Source organism: Tamandua tetradactyla, chromosome 9 (genome assembly GCF_023851605.1).
Source record: "Tamandua tetradactyla isolate mTamTet1 chromosome 9, mTamTet1.pri, whole genome shotgun sequence".
NCBI classification, from domain to species: domain Eukaryota; kingdom Metazoa; phylum Chordata; class Mammalia; order Pilosa; family Myrmecophagidae; genus Tamandua; species Tamandua tetradactyla.
Window position 1 is genome coordinate 101,738,787 of NC_135335.1, and position 21,958 is coordinate 101,760,744.

Here is a 21,958-nt window from a genome sequence, read left to right on the forward strand (position 1 = left end):
GTACCTGAAGTTCCAGAGAATGACCAGGTTATACACAAAGAGCCCAACATTTCAGAATTTAAAGAAAACAGTTAAGACTCGGGTATGAATGTGCCTGCTGTAAAATCTTACTATCTAGGAAACTTTACAATGAGCCTTGTCAAACATTATTCCTTAATCATCAATTGCCCAGTCCCTACCCACTTTCTAGCTCCTGATAACCTCTGCTCTCAAATTCAATTCTCACTTTGCCCATTATGATTATTTTATATTAGGGAGACCATGCAATATGTGTCCTTTCACTTCTGGCTCATTTCACTCAACATAGTATTCTCAAGGTTCATTCACCTAGTTGCATGCCTCCCGACTTCATTCCTTTTTGCAGCCACTCAGTATTACGTCATATATGTATATATTCCACAGTTTGCCCTTCCATTCATCACTCAGTGTACCCTGAGACCACCTACATCCATTGGCAATCATGAATAATGCCCCCATAAACACTAGTGTACAAACGTCTATTTGTGTCCCTGCTTTCAGTTCTTCCAAGTATATACCTAGTGACAGGGTTACAGGATTATATGACAACCCTATACTTAGCCTCCTGTGGTAACACTCTGCCTTCCAGGGGGGCTATACTATTCTACTTCCCTACCAACATTTTCTCCAGCACTTGTATCTTTCTGTTATATTTTAAATAGTTTTAGTCATACCCCATACATTCTTAACAAAATAATCAGTGGCTCCTAGTATATTCACATAATTGTGCATTTACCAACCCAATCTATATGTGAACATTTCCATTTCTTCTGCAACGAAAGAAGAGAAAGAAAAAAGGAGAAACAACAATCCCATACCCTATCCTTATGTCTCATTCTTATTGACAGTTAACTTTGGTATATTGCCTTTGTTACACTTAATGAAAGAATATTACAATGTGACTGTTAACTATAGACCTTAGTTTGGATTAATTGTATTTTTCCATATACCATCCCGTTTTTAACACCTTGTAATGGTGATATTAATTTGTTCTCCCTCATGTAAAAACTTTTTTTGTATTTGTGCATTTAATCACCATCATTGTCCACTGTAGGATTTGCTAAATTATTCAATCCCAGTTTTTATCCTCCATCTTTCCTTCTAATGTCATACATGCACCTAGCTTTCCTCTTTCAACCGTACTCTCAGCTTTGTTTATTTTACTTAAAGTATTGTGCAACCATCACACAATATTGTGCTATGCATTTCTGGATCTTTACAATCTTGTTAAATCTTCTAAATTCCTTCATCGAATATCCAATATCTGCCCTCTTTCTATCTCTTGATAGCTTGTATTCTCAGCTTTGATTCTCAGAGCTTGCTCATTATAGTTAGTTCATATTAGTTAGTTCATACAATATTTGTCCTCTTGTTTCTGGCTAATTTTGCTCAACATAACATCCTCTAAGTTCATCCACATTGTTGCATGTGTCATGACTTTATTCCATCTTTCTGCTGCATAATATTCCATTGTATGTATATACCACAATTTGTTAATCCACTTGTCAGTTGATGGACATTTAGGCTGTTCTGTCTGTTAACAGTCATGAATGATGTGCTCTAAATATTGGTGGGCAGATGTCTGTTCGAATTCCTGCTTTCAGTTTTTCTGAATATATACCTAGTAATGAGATTGCTGGATCATATGGCAGTTCTGTACCTAGTTTTCTGGGGAACCTTTAAATTGCCTTCCAGAGCACTTCACCGTTCTACATTCCCAACAGTGAATAAGTGCACCTATTTCTCCATGTCCTCTCCAGCACTTGTAGTTTTGTGGGTTTTTTTGTTTGTTTTAATAAAGGCCATTCTAGTCTGTATGAGATATGTCATGGTTTTGATTTGCATTTCCCTAATAGCTAGTGAAGTTGTGTATCTTTTCATATGCTTTTGAACCATTTGTATTTCCTTTTTGGAAAAGTGTCTATCCATGTCTTTTGCCCATTTTTTCACTTGGGTTGTTTTTGTTGTTGAATTGTAGAATCTCTTTATATATTCTGTATATTAGACCCTTATCTTTTATGTGGTTTCCACATATTGTCTCCATTGAGTGGACTGCCTTTTTGCTTTCCTGACAAAGTCCTTTTACACACAAAAGTATTCAGTTTTGAGGTGATACCATTTATCTGTTTCTTCTTTGTTTGCTTGCTCTTTGGGTATAAGATCTAGGAATCCTCTCCTACCACAAGATCTTTAAGATATTTCCCTAATTCTCTTCTAAAAGTTTTATGATGTTATCTCTAATGTTTAGGTCTTTGATCCATTTTGAGTTAATTTTTGTATGAGGTGTGATATGATGATCTTCTTTCATCCTTTTGGATATGGATATCCGGTTTTCCAAGCACCATTTTTGAAGGAGCTGCTCTGTCCCATTTAGTGGACATGTCTGCTTTATTAAAAATCAGTTGTCCATAAATGAGAGGTTCTGTTTCTGAACACTCAATTCTTTTGTTTTGGTCAGCATTTCTATCTTTATGCCAATACCATGTTGTATTGCCACTGTAGCTTTATAATATGTTTTACAGTCAGGTAGCATGGAACCTCCCATTTCATTTTTCTTTCTCAAGATATATATAGCTAATCGAGGTACCCTGCCCTTCCAAATAAATTTGGTTGATTTTTTTTGTTTGTTTGTTTCTGTAAAGTGAGTTGCTGGGATTTTAATCAGTATTGCATTGAATTTATATATCAATTTGGGTAAAACTATATTTCATTTTCCAGTCCATGAACACGTTATGCCCTTCCAATTATTTAGGTTACCCTTGATTTTTTTTTGGCAATTTATTTCTAGTTGTCTGTGTATAGGTCTTTCATGTTCTTGGTTAAATTTATTCCTAAACATTTTATTCTTTTGGTTGCTATTTAAATGGAGTTTTTTCTTGATTTCTTCCTGTGATTGCTCATTACCAATGTATGGAAACACTACTGATTTTTGCTTGTGATCTTTTATCCTACCACTTTGCTGTACTCATTTATTAGCTCTGATAGTTTTGCTGTAGATTTTTTAGGAGTTTCTACATACATCTGCAAACAATTTGCAATGTCATCTGCAAACAATGCAAGTTTTACTTCTTCCTTTCCAATTTGGATGCCTTTTATTTATTTTTTGTTGCCTAATTACTCTAGCTGAAACTTCTAGCACAATGTTGAGTAACAGTAGTAATAGTGGGCATCTTTGTCTTGTTCCTGATCTTAAAGGGAAAGCTTTCAGTCTTTCTCCATTGAATATGATGATGTTAGCTGTGGGCTTTTCTGTATGTCGTTTATCATATTGAGGAAGTCTCTTTCCATTTTGTCCTTTGAAGTGTTTTCATCAAGAAGGGATGCTGAATTTTGTCATAGGCCTATACTGCATCAATTGAGATGATCATGTGGTTTTTCCCCTTGACTTAATTGATGTGGTATATTACATTAATTGATTTTCTTAGTTTCAACCAGCCTTGTATACCTGGAATAAAACCCACTTGGTTGTGGCGTATGATTCTTTTAATGTGCTGCTGAATTCAATTTGCAAGTATTTTGTTGATGATTTTTGCATCCATATTCATTAGAGAGATTGGTCTGTAGTTTTCTTGTGGTATCTTTATCTGGCTTTGATATTAGGTGCCATTGGCTTCATAGAATGAGTTAGGTAGCTTTCGCTCCTCTTCAGTTTTTTGAAGAGTTTAAGCTGGATTGGTACTAATTCTTTCTTGAATGCTTGGTAGAATTCACATGTGAAGCCATGTAGTCCTGGACTTTTCTTTTTTGGGAGTTTGTTGATTACTGATCCAATCTCTTCCTGTGATTAGTTTGTTGAGGTCTTCTTTTTCTTCTGAGTCAGTGTTAGTAGTTTTTGCTTCTCTAGGAAAATGTTTTCGTCTGAGTTATTTAGTTTGTTAGCATATAATTGCTCATATTATCCTCTCTTTATCTCTTTTATTTCTGGGGGGTCAGTAGTTATGCCCCACTTCCCATTTCTGATTTTATTTATTTGCATCTATTTTTTTTCTTTGTCAGCCTAGTAAAGGGTCCATTGATTTTATTGACTTTCTCAAGAACCAGCTTCTGATTTTGTTGATTCTCTCTATTGTTTTCTTGTTCTCAGTTTCTTTTATTTCTGCTTTAATCTTTGTTATTTTCTTTCTCATTCTGTTTGCTTTAGGGTTAGTTTGCTGCTTTTCTCTATTTCCTGGGGGTACAAGTTAGATCCTTAATTTTTGCTCTTTCCTCTTTTTTAATATAAATGGTTAGGGTAATAAATTTCCCTCTCTGCCTCTGCTCCATCCCATACGTTTTGATATGTTGTGTTTTCATTTGCATTTGCATTGAGATATTTACTGATTTCTCTTAAAATTTTTTCCTTGATCAACTGGTTGTTTTAGAGTATGTGGTTTAGCCTCCATATATTTGTCAGTTTTCCAGCTGTCTTCATGTTATTGAGTTCCAAGTGCATTCCATTATGATCTAAGAAAGTGTTTTCTATAATTTCAGTCTTTTTCGAGTTATTGAGACCTACTTTGTGACCCAAAATCTGGTCTATCTTGGGAGAATGATCTATGAGCACTTGAGAAAAATGTGTTTCTGCTATCGTGGGTTACAATTTTCTGTAAATGTCTTTGAAGTCTAGTTCATTTATCATATTATTCAAGATCTCTTTCTTTATTGATGCTCTGTCTAGAGGGTCTATGCATTGGTGAGAGTGATGTATTAACGTCTTCAGTTGTTATTGTAGAGCTATAAACTTCTCCCTTCAGCATTGTCAGTGTTCCCTCATGTCTTTTGGGGCACTCTAGTTTGGTGCATAAGTGTTTATGATTGTTATGTCTTCTTGATTAATTTTTCCTTTTATTAATGCATGGTGTTCTTCTTTGTCTCTTTTAATTGTTTTACATTTGAAATCTAAGTTGTCTGATATTAGTATAGCTACCCCCACTCTTTTCTGTTTATTTGCATGAAACATCTTTTTCCAGCCTTTCACATTGATCCTATTTCTGTCCTTGGGTCTAAAGTGAGTCTCTTGTAGACAGCATATAGATGGACCCTGCATTTTAATCCATTCTGCCAGTCTATGCCTTTTGATTGCGGGGTTTAATCCATTAACATTTACTGTTACTACTGTAAAGCAGTACTTTCTTCCACTATTTTGTCCTTTGGATTAAGTATGTCATATCTTTTTTTCTCTCACTCTGTTTTTACCCCTTTAGTTACCCCAACAGTTAATCTTCACTTGTACACACTTCTCCACACTTCTTTCGCGCCTGTCTTTTCCTATCTGCCTCCTAGCACTGCCTTTAGTTTTTCTTGTAATTAACAGATCTCATGAACTCTCTCAGTGTCTGTTTATCTCTGCATTTTTAAACTCTCCCTATTTTTGAAGGACGGTTTTCCTCGATATAAAATTCTTGGTTGGCAGTTTTTCTCTTTCAGTATCTTAGGTATATTATACCACTGCCTTCTTCCCTTCATAGTTTCTGCTGAAAATTCTGCATTTAGTCTTACTGCTTTTCTCTTGCTGCTTTCAGAATTCTGTATTTTCTTTGGCATTTGACAATTTGATTATTAAGTGCCTTGTAGTAGTTATTTGGATTTATTCTCTTTGGGGTACACTGCACTTCTTCGACAGTTCTGTGCTGTGGTTTTTCAGTCATGGCCATTCCACTTGTTTCAGGCTGCTGTACAGTGTGCATCTATCTAGTCACAGAAGTCCCCTAAGTTCTTGTTCCAGATAGTTCTGGCTATTTACTAGCTGGCTTACAGGTTGAACTAAATTCCACACTTATCTACCCCGTCTTCTTGCCCCACATCTTGTCCTTCATTGTGGCTTTGATTCACATTTTCTGATGACTAATGATATCAGGCATCCTGTTAAGTACTTATTGGTTATTTGTGTATCTCCTTTGGAGAAATGTCTATCAGATCCTCACTCATTTTTTTAATTAAGTTATTTGTCTTTTCTGTTGTCGACTTGTAAAAATTATATATTCTCCATTCAATTCCCTTATCAGGTATATGATTTGCAAATATTTTCCCCCAACTTGTTGGTTGTCTTGATCAAGTCTTTTGATAAGAAAAGTTTTTTGTTTTGTTTTGTTTTGTTTTGGGTAAGAAAAGTTTTTAATTTTGATGAAATGTAGCTTATCCATTTTTTCTTTTCTTACATGTGTTTTTGGTGTCATACCTAAGAATCCATTGCCAAATCAAAATCCTAAGGCTTGCCCCTATGTTTTTTTCTTAATGCTTAATAGTTTTAGCTGTACATTCATGCCTTTGACCCATTTTGAGTTATATTTTGTATATGGTATAAAGTAAGAGTCCAATTTTATTCTGTTGCTTTGGAATATCAAAAATGTGTTTTAATTTAGCAATATCAGTTTACATGTGCTATTTAGCCACTGTTGAAAGGAGTGAAGAGAAGTTAGGAAAAAGAAAGTGCAATTATGTGATTAAGAAGTTAAAAATTATATCCTATGAGCAAAAAAGAATTGAAGCTGAAAATGGAAGGCCAAGTAGGACAATTAATAACTATGTTATGTGAAAGATAATTTTGCCTACCAGTCTTTACAGATATAGAACTAGAAGTTCCGATAAAAATTTTACGATCTTGTGCAATACTTTAATGAAAAATTTTCATCTAATGCTACCGTAAAGAAGCATTCTGATGTTTCCCTGGTAACATTTTAGTAATGTTGTAAATGATTTGGGTAGCTCTGAGAAGAGGAAATTTACACGTACTATGCTTCAGTTCTAAATGTCATTTGTATTACTGGTTTTGTCTTACAGAAGAATACTAAAATTATAAATAAACTAAATAATTATAATTAAAGCCAAAAACAATTCTAGATTATCTAGATATATCAATTTCAAAATGGCTCATAAGTTTTGCATTCTCCTTGCCCAAATACTTATATGCTCCCTAACTCTTTGGAGTTTATTAATTCATCTTATTACAAAATACATCTTACTCAGGGTTTTTTCTCTCTGAAAAGCAGAGACAACAGTCACTGAATCTCCTTGAAATCATTTGCCCTTAAAGAAGAATTGACAGTTCTCATAACTATTTGGTTCAGTGTTTATAAAAATCATTTCATAGTGGCCAATCTGTATATATACAAATATGCTGATAGAGATCATCTGGGAAATACTATCTTACTTATGCTTTGTGTCTATAAAAAGCTGAGAAATATTTTGAAGTTTCTTTAAAAGTAATGATATTTTGAGAAAAATATACTTGGTAAAAACTAGTTTTAGCTTTGGATGGGAAAATGAAGTTTATGCTTTCTTTGAGGAAGTTTGAACTCAGTGATTTAAAGTAATTATGATTGTGTTTTATTTTTATAGTTGAAAATATGTTTAGTTGTTGTTAAAGCAGTTGGAAATTGGTTGCAGGAATTGATTGTAGGTATGAATTCATTTTCTTTTCTTGATAGCTTGTTTTTTAACAGAAACTGTGCTGGGAACAGCCAAATACTTAGGTCTTTACCATGTCCCCCCTCAGTTAAAACAAATTCTTTTTTAATCTATTTCATGCAAAGAAGAGCTTTCAGATTTTTCAATAAAAAGGAAACGGTTCTTTACTGTAAAAAAAGTATTTTTTTACTGTTTAAAAAACGCTGCTCTCAGACATATTGTCATATGCAGATGTGAATTAGTCCTGAGAGTTGAGATTCATGGTTTTATTAGAGAATATAAAAGACTTTTAATAAAATGATAATAGGACCATAGCATCGAAGTGCTGGCATACTAAGCATTAAAATAATATACTCGTAATGTATTTTTCATGTTGTTAATTAGGCTGATTTGAAGATAAAGATTGATTTTTTCCAGTAACATTTCTTTTAGTTTCTTGTTCTGTGATTTTGCTTAATATTATTGCATAATATTAAACAAAATGATAAACTAATCATTAAAAAGTAAAAGTGGCATTTTATATCAGTTAACAGTGATTTCTTACTGATCATACTGTTAAATTAGAATTCGTTTAAGTAATCAGGTTTATGCTTCTGTGTTTTTTCATTCCATTCAGCATGTTGAAGGATGTCGAGATACAGCCTTTATTTAATGAAGTAAACGTTTGCTGAGTACATAGACCCTGTACACATGGTATTTAAAATTTGAGGGCCAGTTTTTAAGAATTAATGAATTCTTCCTCCTATCTTGTTTTTTTTCATAGCCTAATTCTGGTGAACTGGATCCTTTATATGTAGTGGAAGTACTTCTGCGCTGTAGCAAAGAGAGTTTGAAAAATTCAGCTACTGAAGCTGCAAAACCAGCTAAACCTGATGAGAAAGGAGAAATGCAGGTTTGTACTTATTTTCCATCTTCAGATTTCAGGTATCTTATGATTTATTTATCATCACTAGACTTCCCGATTGTGATCATAATGAGCATACTGTCATTTCTAAGTTGGAAGTTTTCAGATTATTTTGAGGTAACATGAAGAGCCACCCATAGTATCACTAGAATGATTAACAGGGCTTAAGCTTTCTTTTTCTTTTATCAAATTATGAAAAGATTAAACAATTCAAAGTGAAGAGAAAATTATTTAAATTTTCACTTGAAGCTTGATTTTACCAGTGCTATGAAGATTTTTTATTACCATTTTTATAATCAATGGATTTTACTTTTGAATCTATCCATGCATGCTTCCTTAATATCCATGGAAATAATGAACAAAGCATTGTTTTAATAATGAAAATTTGCTACTCAAGTGTCTTTAATTTACTTATGCTTCTGAGTAAATGCAAAGTACTTAATTTCCCACATACCATATTTAAAATTTTTCTTCTGGTTTTATGGTGTTATAAATAAAGTAATTCTAGAGTAAACCTTATTGTAGACAGTTGAAGTATATATTTGAAGTCTCATACTGGAATTTTGTTGCTTAAAAATTGCTTTAAATATATGCCTCTAATTGGCTAGTCTTGTAGGAAATGTCATTGTAATGATATTTATTGTAAGAAGCTTTGGTATGTAGGAAGAAAAATCTGTCTCAGCATTATAGGTTGCTTCTTTGGACCAGTTAATAACTTTTGGGATTAGCAGTTGGCAGCATTTAAAAAGGCAGTTCATTATTAAAATTTTCAAAATGATATAAAAGTTCATTATTGGGCAGGTCGCAGTGGCTTAGTAGGCAGAGTTCTCACCTGTCATGCCAGAGACCTGGGTTCGATTCCCACTACCTGCCCATGGAAAAAAAAAATTCATTATTATTTTAACTATCACCTAGCCTTTGGTCTCTGTTCTTCTCTAGAATTCCACCATCAAGTGAAACTGGTTTGTTGTTTTTCTAACATTTGTTTACTAATTGACTGCTTAACTGTAGATGAGGCTAAAACACCCACAATTTTTGTTTCATTGTACCTAAAGGGACCTTAGAAGTTATCGTAACTTCGAATGGCAAATGTGTGGCATGCTCCCTCTCTCATGTCAAACATTGATTGTAAGTCATGGAACTCTGTCACACTGAAAGCTTAGACCTTTTTCCAAGAAAATGCTGTAGACAGCCATGACTAATACATTGAAGTTATTACCATTTTAGGTGAAACCTTTTTACTCTCTTTCCCTGTTCTAAGGCAGTAAGGTTTATGAAGCATAGCAGCTGTACCTGTTTTACCTCATAATAATAAAAAATTTTGCAGTACATGATAATCATGATTTGTCATTTCAGCAAACAGCATCTCCGAGGAAGCTTTCAGTGAACTCTGGACAAATTAAGGGCCTTTTCTTTGTTCCTATAGCATTTTTTACTCAATTTATTTCGTCTTACTGCTAAAAAAAATCAAAGAGGGGGAGGTATTAATGATAAACTAGATAGATAGATAATCTGTACATTCAGGGGAGTTACAGCTTAATGGGGAAGTATTTTGTTCTCAAAGAGCTAAGGGAACATCAAAGATGTCTCTAACTGCTCGGGGTTGGGGAGCATGGATTAGTAAAAAAGATTGTGCAAGGAATTAATGAAGTATGAGCAAACTTACAGGAATATCAGAATTCTCTCAGGCAAGAATGGCATTGCCAGCAGAGGTAGCAACATATACAGAGCATGAAATACCCCTCTTTAAAAGAGCTCCAAGTTCTGTTGTATATAATGGAAGGACAAACAAATGAGAGTAAAAAGAGGAAGCATATACCTTAAGAAAAGGAATATGCATATTATGCCATTTGCTTTTGTAGATTAATATCTTGAATAGGAATCCTAGACATAAAGATAAGTCTCATGAATAACTTCTTAGGAAATCACAACTTTCAACTGCAGTGATTGTGTAGTATTCAGGGTGTGAGTTGGAGCCAGACTTCCTATATATGGGGTATGAGGTGGAAGTGGGATGTCCATAGCCACCATTTTCCTCTATCTTTGAGTGTATATGACTCCAAATTTAACTTTTTAGCAACCTCTGTATAAGAACACTTCTTAAAGTAACTTTTCATTCCACCTGTGAGTTAAATACCCTTACACTTATTTTTCCAGAAAAGCTTTCATTTATTGTATCTGAATGTATATTTAATGTGAGTGTGTTTGTGTGTGAGTGTGTCTGTGTGTGTGTCCAACTCCGGACTGTATTTCATTAACAGAGGTTAGCAGTTTAAACTGTGCATTCTAAAGATTGCTTGAAGTTTGTCCCCGTTACTTTGCTGACTTCAAGGGTTTGGCCACCTACCTTTACAGCAGCCACTTTATAACCATTAAATAAGACTTGAACAGTGACAGGAAGTGAAGGCCACAGTGAGAAAGAAGGTCTAGAAAAGTGATACTGAATGATTTCGGGGTTTTTTTGCTAGGCTATAAAAAACACAACTGGCTAGAATCATTCAGCATTATCTAACAAAAACCATGAAAGTTTATGGAATAGAATATTACACATCATACCTATATACTTAAGAGAATATTAAGTGCTTAAGAATGGAAATACCCTCAATAGTTAACGATAGAATGAGAGTTGGCAGTTATGGCACTTTTCAAGTTTACATAGAAAGTATACTATTAAACATTGAAATCAGACCCATTTGCATGAACTTTGAACATACTTAAATAAAATAGCTGATTTTAAAAGTCTTTGTCTGATAAGACCAAGGTCTTGACTTCCTCAGGAATAGTTCTTTTGACTGCTATTTTTCCTGTGTTTGGGCCTGTCTTAGTGTCCCATACCTGCTCTAACAGTTACCATAAACTGGCTGGCTTAAACAGGAATTTGTTGTCTCACAGATTTGGAGAATAGAATTCTAACATGAGGGTATTAATAGGCTCATACCCTGCTCTGGAGTCTGTAGTATTCTGTTGCTGGCTTGCTCCAGTCATGACTCCAGTCTCTGCCTCTTCTGTCTTCACATGGTCTTTTCCCTTCTGGGTTTGTCCTCTAACTGTTGGCTTCTGCTTCATATCCAGTTTCCTTTCCTTATCAGGATTTCAGGCATATTATATTGAGGCCTGCCCTCATTCAATTTGGCCACATTTAACTAACTATAACATCTGCAAAGGTCCTTTTACAAATGGTTCACACTCACAGGAACACAGATTAAGACTTGAACATGTCTTTTGTGGGGGACATGATTCAGACCACAATGAGGTTATAGTTTCTTTTCTTTTTCTTTTAAATACAAAAAAACCCCCAAATAAACGCAAACATTCCTATTTTGATCATTCTGTTCTACATATATAACCAGTAAATCACAATATCATCACATAGTTGCCTATTCATCCTCATAATCGTTTCTTGGAACATTTTCATCTATTCAGAAAAAGAAATGAAATGAAAACAAAAAAGAAAAAAAAATTGTACATACCCTACTCCTTACCCCTCACTTTCATTGATCACTAGCATTTCAAACGAAATTTATTTTAAAATTTGTTGTCCCTATTATTTATTTTTATTCCATATGTTCTACCTGTCTGTTGACAAGATAGGTAAAAGGAGCATCAGACACAAGGTTTTCACAGTCACACTGTCACACTGTGAAAGCTGTATCATTTTACAGTCATCATCAAGAAGCATGGCTACCGGAACACAGCTCTACATTTTCAGGCAGTTCTCTCCAGCCTCTCCATTACATCTTGAATAACAAGATGATATCTACTTAATGCGTAAGAATAACCTTCAGGATATCCTCTCAACTCTGTTTGGAATCTCTCAGCCATTGACACTTTGTCTCATTTCACTCTTTCCCCTTTTGGTTGAGAAGGTTTTCTCAATCCCTTGATGCTGAGTCTCAGCTCGTTCTAGGATTTCTGTCCCACGTTGCCAGAAAGGTCCACACCCCTGGGAGTCATGTCCCACATAGAGAGGGAGAGGGTGATGAGTTTGCTTGTTGTGTTGGCTGGAGAGAGAGGCCACAACTGAGCAACAAAAGAGGCTCTCTTGGGGGTGACTGTTAGGCCTAAATTTTAAGTATACTTGACCTATCCTTTGTGGGGTTAAATTTCATATGAACAAACCCCAAGACTGGGGCTCAGCATATAGCTTTGGTTGTCCAAACTGGTTGTGAGAATATCAAGAATTCAAATTGGGGACGTTGAATTTTCACCCGTTCTCACCATTACCTGAAGGGGACTTTGCAAATACTTTTGCACTCACTGATCAAATCACTGTGGGAGTCATCGGGGAATCACTCTGGACAAATGAACAAAATCTCATGTCCTACCCAAGGTTCCATGTACTTATGGTGTTCAACCAAGCTATCTGCATAAGTTATATTAGGAAATGCTCTAGTCAAAATATAAGTTTTGTACCAAATAAACATTTTTTGCTTTAGTTTCATGCATAAGTTGAAATTTTAAAATATTAATTACCGTCTATTTTCAGCACCCTGCATTCCTTTGTTCTTCCTCATGCAAAAACATTTTTAAAATTTGTACATTTAGTCACTATCATTATACATTTCTAGGCACTCCTAGATTATACAATCTCAGTCTTTATCGTCTATCTTTCTTTCTGATTTCATTTATGCCCCCAGCCCTCCTCCCTCTATCATTCTCACATTCAGCTTCATTCAGTGTTTTAACATAACTGTATTACAGTTAGGTGGTATTGTGCTGTCCATTTCTGAGTTTTTATATTCAATCCTGTTACACAGTCTGTATCCCTTCAGCTCCGATTACCCAATATCTTACCCTATTTCTATCTCCTGATGTTCTCTGTTATCAACAAAATAGTCCAAGTTTATTCACTAATGTCAGTTTATATCAGTGAGATCATACAGTATTTGTCCTTTTGTTTTTGGCTAATCTCACTCAGCATTAATGTCCTCAAGGTCCATCCATGTTGTTACATACTTCATAACTTTATTATGTCTTAAAGCTGCATAATATTCCATTGTATGTATATACCACAGTTTGTTTAGCCACTCGTCTGTTGATGGACATTCTGGCTGTTTCCATCTCTTTGCAGTTGTAAATAATGCTGCTCTAAACCTTGGTGTGCTAATGTCCGTTTGTGTCTTTGCCCTCGTGTCCTCTGAGTAGACATCTAGGAATTGTATTGCCTGGTCATATGGCAGTTCTATATTCAGCTTTTTGAAGACCCACCAAACTGCCTTCCACAGCAGTTGCACCATTTGACATTCCCACCAACAGTGAATAAATGTGCCTCTTTCTCCACATCCCCTCCAGCACTTGTCATTTTCTGTTTTGTTGATAATGGCCATTCTGGTGGGTGTGAGATGATATCTCATTGTGGTTTTGATTTGCATGTCTCTAATGGCCAGGGACGTTGAGCATCTCTTCATGTGCCTTTTGGCCATTTGTATTTCCTCTTCTGAGAAGTGTCTGTTCAAGTCTTTTGCCCATTTTTGTAATTGGGTTGGATATCTTTTTGTTGTTGAGTTGAACAATCTCTTTATAAATTCTGGGTACTAGACCTTTATCTGATATGTCGTTTCCAAATATTGTCTCCCATTGGGTAGGCTGTTTTTTTAATTTCTTGATGAAGTTCTTTGATGCGCAAAAGTGTTTAATTTTGAGGAGCTCCCATTTCTTTCTTTCTTTCTTCAGTGCTCTTGCTTTGGGTGTAAGGTCTATAAAACCGCCTTCAAGTATAAGATTTATGAGATGTTTCCCTACATTTTCTTCTAACAGTTTTATGGTCTCTGATCTAATATTTAGGTCTTTGATTATTTTGAGTTAACTTTTGTATGGGGTGTGAGATACACGTCCTCTTTCATCCATTTGCATGTGGATATCCAGTTCTCTAGGCACCCATTTATTGAAGAGACTGTTCTGTCCCAGGTGAATTGGCTTGACTGCCTTATCAAAGATCAGTTGTCCATAGATGAGAGGGTCTATATCTGAACACTTTATTCGATTCCGTTGGTTAGTATATCTATCTTTATGCCAATACCATGCTGTTTTGACCACTGTAGCTTGATAATATGCCTTACAGTCTGGTAGTGTGAGACCTCCAACTTCATGTTTTTTTCTCAGGATACTTTTAGCTATTTGGGGCACCCTGCCCTTCCAGATAAATTTGTTTATTGGTTTTCCTATTTCTGAAAAGTAAGTTGTTGGGATTTTGATTGGTATTGCGTTGAATCTGTAAATCAATTTAGGTAGAATTGACATCTTAACTATATTTAGTCTTCCAATCCATGAGCACAGTATGCCCTTCCATCTATTTAGGTCTTCTGTGATTTCTTTTAACAATTTCTTATAGTTTTCTTTGTATAGGTCTTTTGTCTCTTTGAATTTATTCCTAAATATTTTATGCTGTTGGTTGCAGTTGTGAATGGAATTCGTTTCTTGATTTCCCCCTCGGATTGTTCATTACTCGTGTATAGGAACACTACAGATTTTTGAGTGTTGATCTTGTAACCTGCCATTTTGCTGTGCTCATTTATTAGCTCTAGTAGTTTTGCTGTGGATTTTTCGCAGTTTTCAACATATAGTATTCTCTCATCTGCAAACAGTGAGAGTTTTACTTCTTCCTTTCCAATTTTGATGCCTTGTATTTCTTTTTCTTGTCTAATTGCTCTGGCTAGAATTTCCAACACAATGTTGAATAAAAGTGGTGATAATGGACATCCTTGTCTTGTTTCTGATCTTAGGGGGAAGTTGGTGATGAGGGTGGTGAATTGAAGTCTCCAACTATAATGGTAGATGTCTCTATTTCTCTTTTCAGTGTTTGCTGCATGTATTTGGGAGCATTCTGGTTCGGTGCATAAATATTTATGATTGTTATGTCTTCATGCTGAATTGTTCCTTTTATTAATACATAGTATCCTTCTTTGTCTCTTTTAACTGTTTTACATTTCAAGTCTAATTTGTTGGATATTAGTATAGCTGCTCCTGCTCTTTTCTGATTGTTATTTGCATGAAATATCTTTTCCCAAACTTTGACTTTCAACCTATGTTTATCCTTGGGTCTAAGATGTGTTTCCTGTAGACAGCATATAGATGGTTCCTGTTTTTTAATCTATTCTGCCAGTCTATATCTTTTGATTGGGGAGTTTAATCCATTAACATTTAATGTTATTACTGTACGGGTAGTACTTTCTTCTACCATTTTGCCTTTTGGATTTTATATGTCGTATCTAATTTTCTTTCTTTTTACCTTTACTCATAGTCTTTCTTTCTACACTCTTCTCCACACCTCTCTCTTCTGTCTTTTCGTATCTGTCGCTAGTGCTCCCTTTAGTATTTCTTGCAGAGCTGGTCTCTTGGTCACAAATTCTGTCAGTGATTTTTTGTCTGAAAATGTTTTAATTTCTCCCTCATTTTTGAAGGACAATTTTGCTGGATATAGAATTCTTGGTTGGCAGTTTTTCTCTTTTACTAATTTAAATATATCATCCCACTGTCTTCTCGTCTCCATGGTTTCTGCTGAGAAATCTACACATAGTCTTATTGGATTTCCCTTGTATGTGATGGATTGCTTTTCTCTTGCTGCTTTCAAGAGCCTCTCTTTCTCTTTGACCTCTGACATTCTGATTAGTAAGTGTCTTGGAGTACGTCTATTTGGATCTATTCTCTTTGGGGTACGCTGTACTTCTTGGATCTGTAATTTTAAGTCTTTCGTAAGAGTTGGGAAATTTTCAATGATAAGTTTCTCCATTAGTTTTTCTCCTCCTTTTCCCTTCTCTTCTCCTTCTGGGGCACCCACAACACATATATTCGGGCATTTCGTATTGTCTTTCAATTCCCTGAGTCCCTGCTCATATTTTTTTCCCTATGTTTTTTCTTGTCAGATTTCAGATGTTACATCCTCCAGTTCACCAATCCTATCTTCTGCATCTCGAAATCTACCATTGTAGGTTTCCATTGTTTTTTTTTTTTAATCTCTTCTACTGTGCCTTTCATTCCCATAAATTCTGTGATTTGTTTTTTCAGACTTCCAATGTCTTCTTTTTGTTCATACCTTGCCTTCTTTATATCCTCCCTCAATTCATTGATTTGGTTTTTGATGAGGTTTTCCATGTCTGTTCATATATTCTGAATTAATTTTTTCAACTCCTATATCTCATTTGAATTGTTGGTTTGTTCCTTTGACTGAGCCCTATCTTCAATTTTCCTAGCGTGATTTATTATTTTTTGCTGGCGTGTAGGCATTAACTACTTTAATTAGTTTATTCTGAAGATTGCTTTCACTTCTTTTACCTAGGATTTTCTTGCTGGATGAATTTGTTTTCTACCTGTTCTTTGATATTCAGTTCAGCTTTTTCTGGGCCTCTAACTTAGGTTTTGTTTAACAGAGGAGAATTTTTCAGTTCTTGTTTTCTTGTTTCTTGCCCTGCCTGTATGGTGCCTTTTTCCCCTCACCCTTAGGAGGGTGTACTTAGGTATTATAGACCCCAGCTGGATTTTCCCAGACCAAACTGGCTCCTGTCAGGAGTAAAGAGCCACCTGCATCAGTTTTCCCTGAGGGTGAGACCCAGCAGGTTGAAAGACTTTCCTGTGAAGTCTCTGAACTCTGTTTTTCTTATCCTGCCCGGTATGTGGCGCTTGTCTGCTGCAGGTTCCACCAGCATAAGATGATGCGGTACCTTTAACTTTGGCAGACTCTCCCTGCTGGGGCATGGTGGAGACAGAGGAGAGGTTGTAGGCTGGTTTTAATGGCTTCAAATTAGCAAGCTTTGGTGTCTGAGTTCCTTAAGGGAGTAATTGATTCCACCTGAGTTGGGCTTCACCCCTCCCTGGGGAAGGGCACAGGTTCCAGACAAGCCCTCAAATGAGTTTGTTTCTGCCTATGCCTTGGGCAGTTGCAGCCTCAGAAGTCCTGCAGCTGTATCCAAGGGCAGTCAAGCCTCCGTAGAAACACAACCAAGTAAACCTCTGTTTCTGTTTTTTTTCTGTCAGCTCTGCCCCCTTGGTGTCAAATCAATGACCTCTGCTTTGACCAGGCTCACCTGAGCTAGGGGCCTATTTTTATTAGTCAGAATTTGTTAATTAATTCCACAATCGGAGTTTGGTTGGACTCAGCCCCTGCTGCTGGTGAAGTCCCTTTCCTTTCCCCTCTGGGAAGCAGCCTGTGGGGGAGGGGCGCCAGCCACCAGGGCTTTGGAAATTCACGGTTCTGGGGGCGCTGACAGCTGGTCCAGACTGGGGTACGCTGTGATGTCCGGTTATTGATATGGCCCTAGGAGCTGTTCTGTACTCTTTCTGGTTATTTAGTAGCTGTTCTGAAGGATGAACTAAATTATGGACGTTGCTAACCCACCATCTTTTCGGAATCCCCTTCACTTTGGTTATAGTTTCTTATTCCTTTACATGTCTAGTAATTTTTTGTTTAAAATTGGGCTTTGTAAAAACTATCATGTGACAGTGCTGGAAATCAGAGTTCCCTCTATCCCCAGGGGTCCAGGGTTTGTTGTTATTGTTTGTTTTTCATGTGTTTGTGTAGTGACTTTTTTTTAACTAATTCTGTAAATTGTATATTGCTTGTTGTGTATGGCCATTGAAGTCTTTGCTTGCTAGCTTTGTGGTCAGCTGATGATTAGATAGATTTTATACATACCAGTCACCAGTAAGTTTTCCAGTCTTTGCAGAGATTTCTGTGTATATTAGTGCATGCCTTTAGTACTCATATCCATCTTAGTCTTTAGTTCCTGCTTGCCCAGAGTTTCATGGTCAGTGAGACATGAGGATGCACACAGCATTAAATATGTGTGCACTTGTAGAGACCCAGAATATATTTGAGTTTTTCAGTTCCCTATGGATATCTTAATCCCCAGTTTTTCCTTTTATGCTTTGTGGTTAGCCTTTTGTTTGCCCAAATTGCTTATCTACTAACGTAGTTAACCAAGATCTTGCCTCTGATTATTTTCAACAGTTGCTCCTAGGGAAAGGTCTGTTTGTACTTGGCATGCCTTATGTCAGTTCAAATCAAGACTGCCAATTTTCTGGGAATAGGGTTTTTAAGGACTTCCGGTCCATTCTGCCTCCTTCAGTGGTGCCAACTGCTGGTTTTCAAAATTTCCATGAAACTGGAGAGGTGGAGGTGGGAATAGAGCAAGTTAAAATGCTACAGAGCTCATTATTCTTATCAAAGTTTTGTTCTTAACCAAAGTTATTCCAGTTTTCTTGATGCAAGCCATTGGTTAATTTCCAAACTTCTGAAGAAGTTGATTTTGACAATTTTTGCTGGTGTTCTCAGTGCTTTTATGGAGAAAAGGATTTTCAGAGGTCCTTTTTCCCCATTTTTCACTGACATTTTCCTGAATAAATGTTCTGAGAAAACAGTATATTAAGCAGATTATTATGTTAGCCTTTTTTTTTTTTTTTTTAAACTGGCCCAATAGCTTATCTTACTCTTTTACCATGTCCAATCAAACATTTTTAGTTTCAGCAATCCACAAAAATTTTGTCACATAAACTGTTTTCCATTTAGGTGATCAACTATTTGTAGCTGTTGCAACTCAAATAGATGCATTTACAGAACTGGTTGTGACTGAGCCTTCTTTGCAAACAGCTTTAGGGGTGCAGTACACTTGTCAATTGTCTCCTTTTCCCACTGTGTAAAGATGCTCTACACCATGTGCGTCTTTACCCAGTTTTCCATGTGTTCTTGTTCCTTTCTATGCACTGTATTCTGCCCAGAATCTGGTAGTCCAGCCAGTTCTTTACCTTCTTATATTCTGTGCAGCTGTTCCTAGTAAGTAACCTCCAAGGCCATAGCAGTGTTATTCCTCTGGACATTAAGAAGGTAATGGTGCTTCTGCTCCTGTTCCTGTTGTGATTTCTTGAAGTAAGTCGCATCTTGATGCAAGCCTATTTTACCTCTTCTACTTGGGCAATTTTTTGCTCATTTCATTTATCAGCATATTGTCCAATAGAGTTACCATATTTTTTAAAACATAGATGAGCAGCCCTACTGTTGATAAGGTAGAGAAGATTTCTGGGATAATCACATATATTTCTTTGGATAGAAAATACGTGATAAGCCCAGTTCTGAGCATGTAGGATCCTGTGACACCTGTTTTAGAATAAAGGAATTAAAAGAGTTCCTCAAGGACCTGCCAAAGGTGAACTTTTCATCCATATTCAGGAAGAGGCATTAGAGGGGCAAAGCTTGGCTGCCCTGTATGAACGATTCTTGTTGCCTATAATACCTCTGGACCTAGGAGGGCTACATTCTTCAGTGAGGCTGCTGCAGCAGAAAGTAACTCGGAACAGCATGGTCAGTGAAGGTCCGGGCAGTGATCTTTGTATCTCTGTGACCCCAAAGGGAGAGACAATCAGGGGCCTGCAATAGCTTTTTTATTTTTTTTGAGATGTACTTTTAAATTTTATTTTAAAATCTTTGCAGTCATTCATGGCATGTCATAATTTAATTAGCCACATTTTTTTTTCTTCCTTAGTAGTACATAAAACAATGGTACATTTTCCAACCCATGACAGATATGGTGAAGAACAGTTCATATGAATTTTTTTTTCTTTTTTAATTGAAAAAAAATCTTCACACACATGCTTTTTATACATGCTGCATCAGCAGTGGCTCATAATATATCATGTAGTTGTGTGTTCCTCACAGATGAATCATTTTTTAGAACATTTGCAAAACTACAGGAAAAGAAATTTAAAAAAAAGAAAGAACTCATACATAACATACACTTTACCCCTCCCTCTCATTGATCACTAGTGTTTCCATCTACCTAGTTTATTTTACCTTTTTCCCCCTATTATTTACTTATTTTAAATCCATATTTTTTTCTCATCTGTCCATACCCTGGATATAAAGAACATCAGACTCAGGGTTCTCGCAATCACATTGTCACATTGTAAATGTTTTATCTATCGTCTTTAAGAATCAGGGCTACTGGAACACAGCTCAACAGTTTCAAGTACTTCTCTCCAGCCACTCCAATACACCATAAACTAAAAAGGGATATTATATAGATATATAATGCATAAGAATAACCTCCAGGATACCCTCTCAACTCTGTTTGAAATCTCTCAGGTACTGAAACTTGATTTTTTTCTCATTTCTCTTTTCCCCATTTTGGTCAAGAAGGCTTTCCCTGTCTCTTAATGCTGGGTCGTGGCTTATCCCAGGCTTTCTGTCCCATGTTGCCATGGAGATTTACACCTCTGGAGTCATGTACCAAGTAGGAAAGAGGGTAGTTAGTTCACATACTGAGTTGGCATAGAGAGAGAAGCCACATCTGAGCAGCAAAAGAGGTGCTCTGGGGGTGGGTGACTCTTAGGCATAATTTTAAGTAGGCTTAGCCTATCCTTTGCAGGAATAAGTTTCATAGGGCAAACGCCAAAATCAAGGACTCGGCCTGTTGATTTGGTTGCCCCACTATTTGTGAAAATATCAGGAATTCTCTAAATGGGGAAATTAAACACCTGTGTCCTTCTCCCCATTCCTCCAAGGAAACCCCACAGATACTTCTTATTCACTGCCCACATTGCTCTGGGATTTATCAGGGCATTACACTAACTTGGACAAACCAACAAAATCTCACTCCCTGTTCAAGATTCCACATACTTACAGTGTTCAACTAAACTGACCATAAAACTTAAGTTACAAAATATACTACCCAAAATACAGATTTTGCACCAAATAAACATCTCATCCTTTAGTCTCACCCAGACATTGAGGTTTTAAAATATGAACAGTATTATCCTTTACCAGTCTTTTAGTATACCTGAGTCCTATCTATATCAGCTTCATTCATATCCCTAATTGATGTCTGATCTCTTTTTCAACTTTTAAACAGTTCCTCTATGGGGTACTGCTCACTTTTATAGCTTCAGAGCTCTAACTCTGACCTACAGTAGCTTTTAAATTAGACCAGAACATAAGTGCAATTTTTAAAAATTTGGTTTAAATTTCTGCCTTGACTTGTATAACATTCACATGATTCAAAATAGTCTTGTTGGCTTGGGTAAAAAATTTCAAAAATCATTTTGTATTTCAGTTAATTTTAATTTGAAGAAATTTTGTTGTTTGAAATTCATTTGAATTATTTTGACTTAAAATTTACTAACTTTTATTATCCGCCATAGCATTTCTTTATTTAGGGTGCAATTTGGTCCATGGCAGTCTTACAAAGATCCAAAAGGCCTAACTTAAAAATAGCTCCTGCTTTTGGTATTGTAGCAAGTTTCAATAATTGCCTAATTTGATTTTTTGGATTTATATATAGACAAAGGTTATATCATGATGAACGTTCACTGTTTTAAAAGTTTATTAGATTTAAAAAGTTAACTAAACTGCCTTATACAGAATTTGATAGTTTTAAATATGTATAAGTATAGAAATTTAAATTTTGATGGCAGATTTTCAGTTGGTTTTTAAATATTTGACCTCATTTGCAAAACCTCATGTTTTGGGGAGGGGGTTGGGCACAGTGGCTCAGCAGACAGAGTTCTCGCCTGCCATGCCAGAGACCCAGGTTCAATTCCCAGTGCATGCCCATGCAAAAAAAAAAAAAAGAAAACTTATGTTTCTAATCAGAGATGTCTTTGAAATCTCCCTTTCCTCTATTAAAGGAGACATTTGCAGGGGGGCTTTTGTAATCTGTTCCTTTC

General features: G+C 35.9%; 1 protein-coding gene and 1 pseudogene across 2 annotated transcripts in view; one reads left to right on the plus strand and one right to left on the minus strand.

The window, feature by feature from the left end:
* MTREX (Mtr4 exosome RNA helicase) overlaps positions 1-21,958 on the plus strand; it is a 164,428-nt gene that overhangs the window by 101,828 nt on the left and 40,642 nt on the right. For both annotated transcript variants that reach the window (XM_077117151.1, XM_077117152.1), the window contains one exon: positions 8,168-8,296. In XM_077117151.1, the coding sequence (XP_076973266.1) occupies positions 8,168-8,296 (129 nt within the window). The remainder of the gene's footprint in view (positions 1-8,167; positions 8,297-21,958) is intronic.
* LOC143646372 (ATP synthase peripheral stalk subunit b, mitochondrial pseudogene) lies at positions 18,852-21,431 on the minus strand (annotated as a pseudogene).